This window comes from Rhyacophila brunnea, unplaced genomic scaffold (genome assembly GCF_057557595.1).
Source record: "Rhyacophila brunnea isolate RB1 unplaced genomic scaffold, BYU_Rbru_1.0 scaffold_3, whole genome shotgun sequence".
NCBI classification, from domain to species: Eukaryota; Metazoa; Arthropoda; class Insecta; order Trichoptera; family Rhyacophilidae; genus Rhyacophila; species Rhyacophila brunnea.
The window spans coordinates 36437289-36447865 of record NW_028232965.1 but is presented as its reverse complement, the minus strand read 5'-3'; the positions used below and the strand labels follow the sequence as shown (position 1 = coordinate 36447865).

Here is a 10577-nt window from a genome sequence, read left to right as displayed (position 1 = left end):
CGCGCGTCTATTTTTTATGTAGGGAGTTTGGGATCCATTTGTCTTCCTTATGATATGGCTCAAGGAACCAGGTAGAAGTTACCTGGACTTCAAAGTCAACATGAATAATAAGAGTTTTATTGGTAGGTAAAACTCCTTTCATTATTCGAATTTGACTTTGAAGTCCTTGAGATATCTGTTTGTTATCACCTGGTGTTGGGTATGCCAAATTCCTGTATGTGACAATGATTCATTGACGAGGTATAGACCATCGTGACTTTCAATGTATATGGTTGAATAGAGAAGTTAATGGGTTCTTTCCCCCTTCTGATGGTGGTGTGTCCATCGTTCTCTAGTAGTTGTCGTGAAATGTCGACTCACTACGCCAGTTACCTCTCTTTAATATATCATCTATTGGGTATATTTACAGTTTAAGGAAGCCACCACTGAGCGGACACTGCCTGGTGGTTCTTGTACTCCTGCTTCCAACAGTACTGACCTTATCCAATTCCCTATAACTGTCCTGGTGGCTGGTTTTGGTGGTCCTCTTGAAGATATAAATAATTCCGAAATAACCCCACCTTCCTCTCTCCTTGGGTTTGACATGCAGACGAGTTTCCGTAACCAGAATACTGGGTCGATGTTTTGACACGTGGAAGCGCTTAGTTTCCATTCCAATTGACGATGCTTGGCGGTATCTGTCTTTGCGCCAAACATTGGCCATACAATTACGTGGTCACCTTTATCCATTAATCCATTGTCTACTATTACTGAATAGTGTGGGGTCATGAACCCTTCGTCCCGATGCGAGAAGCAGCCGAGTAGGTAGCTGTCCTGCGAGAGGTTTCGAATAGGTTGTACTCCACCGGTGTTGTTTTTCTAAGATGATCTACCACTCGTCCTGGATCCCAAACCGGTGGTTTGACAGGTTTCGTTTTATGTACCGAAATTGTCTGTAACATATTGTGTTGTACTACCACGTTGATTCTGATATCTACAATGATAATCGGTTTGTAAAATGTGGCTATGGCTAACCTATGCACCAGGATGGTGTTGTACGACAAACCCTCCATGTTGTGCAAGTACCCCAGGTATCTGGCCAATTCCATTGGTTGAGGGATATTATGAAGTTCATGTTACACCATGTCATTGTCTTCCATTTGTTCCAAGCTGGTTTGTAAGTTTTTAGAGTCGAAAGCCGCCATACGGAAGGAATGAGTGCCCTTTCTTCCACCATTCAATTTGATGTTATTTCACCCCACCCGAAATTATCCATAGTTAAACGGACAGGTCCTGGGTCCTTGGAGGTGGACGGTTGGTCTCCATACCTACTAGTGTCGTATGTAGATGAGGCATTGTATAAGGATGTATTATCACCCTTTTTCGTAAGCCCCTCCCCAAAAGCATTGTTTCCAGCTCGGTGCCACTAGTAAGTACTTCCCTTTTGCTGAGTTCAGGTGCGCTAGGACTCGTGAAAGTAAGTTTGGTGGGGGAAATATCCACGCCAGTCTGAAGTTCTATACTCGGCTGAAGGCGTCGTGAAACAGCGCGCCACTGTCTGTAACGTCTCGTGACACATACGTTGTGCAACGACATGTGCTGTTTCGCTTGCGAATAAATCCACCTCGGGAACACCCCATCTTTGAAACAGGGGGGTGTTTGCGTTGTTGATGAGGTGCCATTCGGGAATGAGTTATCTGCGGGAGAGATGATCTGCCACGCAGTTGTAATTTCTGCGGAAGTATTGTGCAGTAAACGTGATGTTGGCTCGACTGGTAAATACTATTATCTGTCGGCACAGGTTTAGGAGGGTGACAGATGTTGTGCCGCCCTCGTTGTTGATGTATGCCACCACTGTTTTGTTGTCTGTCTGCAGATGCAGATCTGATCCTATGATTGATTGTACCCGAGAATGAATTGCAAACATTTCCTTCTTGTTGGAATGCCATGCCATGCTAACTGGTCTTGTTCCCACGTACCTGATAGGTGGAGTTCATTCAGTTGGGCTCCCTAGCCTGTGTCGGTTGCGTCTGTCGTCAGGAAGTGATTGAACTCTGATGAGCCTATCACCTGGAGCCACCACATGATGTCCTGTTAGGCCTGTGGTGGGATTGTCGCCTATTGGCGAGAATGGGACCTCGACAATATTGATGACTGGAGCTTTGTAGCCGTCGGCAATGCAACCTTCCTCGTGGAGGTAGGATGCGCAGTTAAGTCGCCTCAGAAGGGATTGGATATGTGCCTGTCTGAGGGACCAACTGCCTTTTTGTACCTGCATTAGCAGATGGTGACGGAGTGCTACACACTTCTCCGGCGACAGAAACCTCCGCTTGTTGTGTGTGTCCCACATGATGTTCAGGAACCCTCATTGTTGGCTTGGGTTCAGACAGGATCTTTTAATATTTATTAACCACCCTAAAGACTGTAGGAAGGTTATCCTGTATTCCACCTGAACCGAGACTGTTTCTCGGATTGGTTGGCTACTAAGAAGTCATCTGGTAAGTGAATATTCCCAGCCATTCTTTCGTAGGCGTTCGGCGACCCAATTGGTCAGGGATGCAAACATAATCGGAGCGGCTGACAGCACGAACGGGAGACACGTGAATTGTAGGAGCTCCCCTTGGTAGGTTAGTCGAACGAATCGACGATGTTGAGAAGTCATGGGTACCTGGAGGTACGCCTGGCTTAGATCTATGATTACTAGCCAGTCTTCTGTTTGTAAGACGGCTGGAACCTCGTAATGGTGAATTAGTTTGAATGGCTTTGGCTGTAGGAACGCATTCAAACGCTTTCGGTTGAAAACAGGGCATAGGGTCCCGTCTTGTTTCTTGATCAGAAATAGGGTTGAGAGAAAACTTGGGGTTGGACCCGCTTCTTCTAGAACCCCTGAGTTCTTTAAGTCCTCGATCTCGAGAGTGATCTCTGCTAATTGTTGCGTTTGAGATTATTTCCGTAAAAGTAAAGAAGGACTTACCAATGGTGGTTTCCGCACAAAAGGTATGCGGGCTACGGCTATTATTTTTACCAATGTTGGGGGTGGTACACTACGCCATCCAGACTCCCCGAAAGTCTCTTAGGCGGCCCCCAATGTTGTTGGTCGTCCAGATGCGGTCACCTCCGCTTAGAGTACGGATCCCTGGTGGAGCCCGTACCTCCGATGGAGAACTCCCTTCCCACAGGACGTCGCCTCTTGAGACTACCCCGGCCATAATGTGAGTTCAAGGGCCTTCCGGGACTCTGAGCTCGGAGGAATCCTTGATAGTGCCTCCCGAGTGAAGGTATCCTTCCGGTAAGGATCTGAGTCATGTTCTCGCAAATTTTATTATGCGTTGTCCCCAAAACCCTCTTCGATTTTTTGGTACAGGCCCATCGCTGTTATGATGTTTTGAGGATTGGTTGCACAATCCACTAACCATTTCATACCCTTCCAGAAGCTGTCCCGTTGGGAAAACATCACATTCTGGAAGGCCGCGATGGTCCTCTCCGTCAGATGGTTAGCTGATGACGAGTGGTCGCACCGACGCAACTTGTCATTTAGACCTAACTCTACGACCGTAGGGGCCGCCAAGAATTGTTTTTTGGGCGTTGTGCCACTCCTTGCTGGTCCCCCTGCTGAAATATGGTACGTAACGAGGATACCTCAAACATCAGCATCTTAATCGACGCACGTTGAACTTTTCCTCCTGTAGCAGTTCTGGTTCGCGTCTGGTGTTGCTTTTAGAATATCCTCACTTAATGCTCGTTTTCTGGAATGCATTCTAGAAAAGAAATTAGTAATTGAGAACCAATTCATCACTGAAGTATATTATAGAGTACACAAATAAAAAAGTACGTCAATGCATGATGATGCCAAATGGCATCACAAACATTTTTCCAATTATTTCTATGTATTTGATATTCAGCATAAAAATTATAATAAAATCATAAAGTACATACCTGAATGTATCACGAAATATTTTTTTTATGTTCTTGAATGGACTTTCTTTGGCTAAAAAGTATATTTGAAACAGGCGAATTTCAGGTACAACCACTTTTGCTTCTGTCAGAATTTATTTTAAGAATGGTATTAAGTTGGAGACATCTGTTAATTAACTGTACTACTATATAATTAGAGAATTTACTAATGAAAAATACTAAAACATTTCAAAAACGAAATCATAGAGGGGGTTATTAATATTTGCATTAAAATATCATGATGCCAAATGGCATCAGTATACAGTGTAGGGTTAACGTTCACTTAACTATCACTTAACGTTCGTCCAAGATAATTTTTTTTGATAGTTAGAATGAACTGTCAGACGCAACATGTAAACAATAAGAAAGCCAAATCCAGAATGAAGACAAAGGGATCCCAAACTCCCTACATAAAAAATAGACGCGCGAGTATGACCAGTAAATAAACAGGGAGGATTGACCATCGACAAGAAAACGGAAAATAAATTAGTAGAATATAACCTCACGCGAAGAAGAAAGAGCAAACCCTATCTCAAGGACTTCAAAGTCAAATTTGAATAATATGTATTTAAGTACGTCATACATAATAATATAACATAATAAGTCTATGATAATTGGAAAGTTTGGTATTATTATCGAATTTTAATAAATAAAGTAGGTATAATCAAAACCTTAAAATATCTATTTATTTTATATTTTACAATGATATTTTTATTGTAGCTGTATGTATATTATTATTTATGAGGATAACCATAGACTAGCATAATTAGGGGATTGTGCTGGTAACAGTGGTAACATTCGTTTTTTATCTTTGTCTATGGTTGTTGTTTTTCGAATTGAATTTTGACGTTGGTGTAGATGTAGATTGGTTATTTGGAATTTTAATTTAACGTACAATAATTCATTTGTTTTGGAGCTAATGATAACCAGAGTTCCTGAAATGGTAGACAATAGTATAGAATGTGGAATTGGGAGTATCTATGAAGAGTATGAAACTCAGTATTTTGGTTTTGGAAGGAAAAAACTGAAGGAATCTCTGAAAGATCTAGCCGATTTCGTAATACAATCAAAGATTAACCAGTTAAAAACTTTTTTGATATCGTCTCAAGATTCCGATAATCCAAATGACGAAAAGAAAAAGAGATTGTCGTCCAAATGTGACGATCTTATGACATTCTGTTTTGAAAACTCCGCAAAACCTCTGGAAGTATTATATTCGGAGGTCGATAAATTCTTCTCGATACCTGACAATGTTTTACTTTCTGACGATGAAGATTATGCCGATGTCGTCAATGAAGATGAAATCAAATGTTTGCAAGCAGACAACGAAGAGTTGCAGCTACGCGTTGAACGTGCTGATGCAGCAAACACTATAATGGCTAGAGAATTGCAAAAACTGGAAGAAACTCATGCACTTCAGAAAGCACAGCAAGCGATGGATATTCTACATTGTATTAAAGAAGAACTTGTGGTACTTCCCTACACGCAATTACAAGTTCTCTCTAAACTTAATGATGAGACTTATTAATAGAGTTATATTATTATCTTCAGTGTGTATGAGTGAAGTTTTAAAAGTATTCTTTGATAATATTCTTCCTGAACATGTATTAACTATTTTCAAGAGTATGTATACAATAGAACCTCGATTATCCACAATAATTGGGGTCTCGATAACGATGTCTTAATAAATCTTGGAAAATAAAAACAAAAATATATTTTCATTTTCCTTTTTTTAGTGCATTAGCACGAGATTGTTGATCTACCAACTCGAAATTTGTTAAATGTCTTCCTGTGGGTCTATTCTATACTTATCGAACATTAAATTGATAAATAGTATCAAACTTAGGGTAGGTTTGTATCAAAATATTAGCACTTATTGTAACAATTACACGAAGCCGGTTTTTATTGTTGCAATACGTGCGATATTTTAACAGCAGCAAGATAGGTGCTGTTAAAATATAGCACTTATTGCAACAATAAAAACCGGCTTCGTGTAATTGTTACAATAAGTGCTAATATTTTGATACAAACCTACCCTAAGTTTGATAATATTTTTCACTTTATCACTTTAGCGGTCGATAAGCATAGAATAGACCCACTGGTTTATGTATGAAATAATTATGGTCATCATACAAAATGGAGACTGTATAATATACATTTACATCTAAGATTCTTTGACTACCCAATAAGAAGCATTGCAGTCGGTTCCTGCCTACTGAATTGGCACGTCATGCCAATATAGTTACATGATTTTTATTTATTTTACACCCTGGTGCAGTGGGTGCATGATTATGATCTAGGAGGTATTTCGAATTTAATCCAGCCCAGTTAGCAGTAATAGCGCCTGTACATGTGCATGGTGCCAGCAATATCGTGACAATAAGTGTTTACACACAAAATCGCTGATTGTCGCTCCAATCTTATTTCACCAGTGTCAGCGAGACGTGTTTCTGGTTGCGTAAATATTGTGTGTGCCGTGCGGTGTAGTTAGTATTTTTTTGGTAAGTTTACGACGATTGTTCTACAATACATGTCACACAGGTTGCAACTATCGCATGAAAATTCAGATGCTGCTAAACTTTTTGATCCTTGTATGCAGTGTTGCAACCTAGGGGCGGCAGGTTATATGAAAGTATGGTGAAGCAGGCAACTATGGTGAGGCAGGCTGGTAATCAATTTGCGGCAAAATTTCCACGTTAATATTATATTATATGGGTACGTTATAATGAACAAAGTAAATTCTCAAAGTAAAAAGTGAGAAAAATCAGAAGCTTCTGAACTTTTTTAATCCAGCATCCAATTTTACAACTTGCACGATAATACGTATTTACACAATATGCATTTTCTTGTCATGGCCGCGATAATACGTACTGTCAGCAGTAAATCCATGTACGTGTAAACGGGGTATTATGGTCCCGATAATACGTACTGTCAGCAGTAAATCCATGTACGTGTCCGGTTGTTCTTTGTCTGGTACAAATCTTGCAATCGATTTTTAACTAACTTCCCGACTAGCTAGACATTTGAAACTTTTAGAATATATCAGAACACGATGCCAATGCATTTTTTTAATACTTTTAGCCATCTTTAAGTAGAATTGAATTCATTTTCAGTTAATTCTGTTTTGTATGAAAAGTTATTTCAACACCATTATTGGTTGATAGGGTAGGGGTCCTAGCAACTAAATTATTAATATATATACGTGCATTACTATGGAAATTAATATTACATGTCAAAATGACATTTCAGTATTATTTCTATCAAGTACAAATTTTTTTGATCGTTTAAGCTAGTCAAGTCAAGTTTATATGATTCAACAGAAAATTTGAAAACGTTGTATATAAAAAGTTCTTTTTATCTTGTAATTATTTTATTTAAAGGGTGTATTTTTGTTAATAGTATGTTATGAGGTAGGTACTTATATTATCTTGTAAAAAATATAAGAACAGTAAATTCTTTGAACACATTTATTAACAATCAATATATTATTTGTTTGTCATAATATTTAAAAGTTTCATGTATGTATGTATAATATTATTTATTTTTACATTTAAAAACATACATTATTCTTTCATGTTCATAGGAAGTAAATAAATTTCTAATAGATATAATAAGTATAACAGTTTTTTATGACAAATATCACACTTAAAAATTATATTACTACACTCTACGAATGTCATTATTTTATATCTTATTTGTTATTTGTTATGATCATTACAGACATCCAAATGGTTTGCAACACAACACATCTTAATATAAATAAACTTTTTATTATTCACATAATTATTTGTTAACATCATTAAAGATTATATTGTCACCCTAACATCGCATTATTCCAATGGGAGGATCATATATAATGGTAAATATCTAGATAAAGGAAACCATGCCTATAACATTTAGATGGAGGATACTGGCCAAGATTTGATTGTAATATAATTATCTCGTTTCGTCTTTCACATTGAGCACACACAGTATATTGAATAATTTTTCTAACCAGTAAAAATTCTTAAAAATACAGATGGGCTACAAGGCAATGTAAATGAATTACTCTTGTTTTGTAGAGATTTTAAAATTTTATATCTAATTATCCAACAGTAAACAGACTTAATATGCTGATGAAATGAGGAAATTTTCTTTACTCTCAGGCACCGGCATTAATGACGTTTTTTTAAATCAATGAAATGAAAATTTTAGACATACGTAATAATATACAGAATGAAAATATAATCTACAGGGATTTTTAGTTTTGCATAAGTAGCCAATATTATTAACTATACGCATTCATATTGCAAAATTTTCATCGTAATCTTTACCTGAGTTTTCAAGAGTTGAACGATTCTACGTGATATGAGGGTTGAATAAAATAGAAATATATAAGTATTGCGTACCTACATATCTTTTTATACATATTAAAATGTTACTTTTTACATGGTAAATATTCTTTCTGTTTCAAATTGAAGTTTGTCTAAGCAGGTATGTGACATGCGGTAACATTGCACCTATTTATGCTTGGATATGTGGTAGGGGTAGATAACAATAAATAATTTTCCATCTTGATATTAAAAGTCATTGAAACCAATCTATATTATAATTATGATGAAATAATTTTATTGATAATGTAAATTCGTGAAATTCAATCTTTATTGCTGTCGCACCCGCAAGTACATATTCCAAATTTTTTAAATAAATGTTCTAACTATCGCTATAATATACAATTCATTACTATTGTCGAAATATGTGTTGGCTTCTTTGAAATGTGCTTCAAATGTTAACATGTGTATGGAATACATAGGTGCTAGTATCTCAGAATCGTCACTGCATACCTTATTCTACAGAAACCATCACATTTTTAGACAATACTGACTTTTATCTAAAAACAGCCCTGGGCAAGATGTCAATTGCGGTCTACCGGTGGATTGCCAAATCACTTTACCAGCTCGATACAGTGGAGCCTCAATTTTACCCTTGCCGTGCTCGTAATTCACATTTTCCAGATATTTGTATATATGTCTGCACACCCGTCTCATTTTAGTAAAATTTAGTACATTTTATCTCAGTTTTACGTTTTCATACATCTGAAATATTTAAAATTACATGTTAAAATTAAAAATCGAATCATTTGAACACATTCTATTCAATGAATGCATGATATCATTGAAATTAATCCTAGACGCGCATTCTATTTATAGACACTCATGGCTGCACTGCCCGAGACCGAGGTCACATCATACATAATGTGATTATTTAAGGTTGCTGTTTTGTGTTATTTTTTTTTATTTGCGCCCATTCAAATAATGTCTCGGCAAAGAAAAACATTATCTGTTGAAAAGAATAGAAATATTCTCGAAAAGGTGAAAGAACATTGTGATACAATTTGCTCCAAACCAATAATATGTGTAATTTTCAATACCCCCTAATTTATGGTTTCCTTCTATTTATATTTATTTTTGTCAGTTGCTTCAAAAACGTAAAATTAGGGTATCACTGTAGCTGTACGCAAAGCATTATTCAGCAGACTGTTTTGTTCTATTTTGATTTTTTTTTTATATCAAGTAGCACATGCTCTGAAAAAGTCTGCCCAGGCCTGTTATAAAACAACTCTTCAAGTTTGAATCAATTTCTCAATTGAGTGTATGTCCGAGAGTTCACTTATTGTGAATAGAAAGACCTTTAAATATGTTGTTATATACATAACACGTTTTATACTACATATTAATAACAGTTTTCATTATAATATATTATGTGGAAACTTCATATTATACAGTAAATTCACACAAATATTACTATGGATAAATTATATTATATTCTAATATGTCGTAGTCTTTTACAAAAATGCAACTTCATAAAATATTATACATTAGCCGACTCTCAATTTATCAACAACATGAAAGAATATATTATCTATTACTGAGTGTCTCATTATAAAATTTGTTATTGTCTAATGACGAATGGATACCGATCGCCGAACGATCTACATGTCTGAAATTTGAAGCACTCAATATTTAAATCAGCGATGACTAATTACGCATGCATGCGGGAAATGCTTGATTATTTTTATAGGTAAGAAAATTACTACGGAGGATTTAAATTTTTTAACATACCACCATTTTCAAATTGACTTAATATTAAAAAAATATGCTTTTCATGCCACGTCAACATTTCATTTATTATACATCCATTGGGAATTAAATGAGAAAATAATATTCGTGGAAGTGTGGTAACTAAATATTAAGGCTTTGCTTCATGCAACATTCCAAGTCTCTTCTTATCACATTTTTTTCATGATTCTTCCAAAACATCTATTAAAGTTGGCTTCCGACCTCAACTGTCCAAACCAAAATTACTGATAATTCGCTTTTACCAAACGACAAAAAAATTTAATGAATCGCTTTATTTTAATGTAGACATTCAAAGCGCAGTCATCAACAGCATTCTATTATAATAACACACAAGCTACGCACAGTGTAGAGGCAGCTTGCGAGTGAAAAACGACCTTTTCTCTTCTAGGTAGGTATAAGACATAAATAAAGACTTTGATTGTAATATCAATTTGCCTAACATAATAAATAATTCATATTATATAATATATATTATTACATAATATGTATCTACTTAATAGTATTAGAGATCACAATAGTAAGAAA

At 36.4% G+C, this 10577-nt stretch overlaps 1 protein-coding gene across 1 annotated transcript; it reads left to right on the top strand.

Annotated features, from left to right (window-relative positions):
• Window positions 1-4748: 4748 nt before the first annotated feature.
• LOC147068292 (uncharacterized) lies at window positions 4749-5617 on the top strand. The gene has a single exon (XM_085952385.1). The coding sequence runs from the start codon at window positions 4853-4855 to the stop codon at window positions 5459-5461; it is 609 nt and encodes a 202-aa protein (XP_085808511.1). The 5' UTR covers window positions 4749-4852; the 3' UTR covers window positions 5462-5617.
• Window positions 5618-10577: the final 4960 nt, after the last annotated feature.

Coding starts and splice junctions, on each gene's coding strand:
- LOC147068292 (XM_085952385.1), top strand. CDS start 4,853: ATGATAACCAGAGTTCCTGAAATGGTAGACAATAGTATAGAATGTGGA.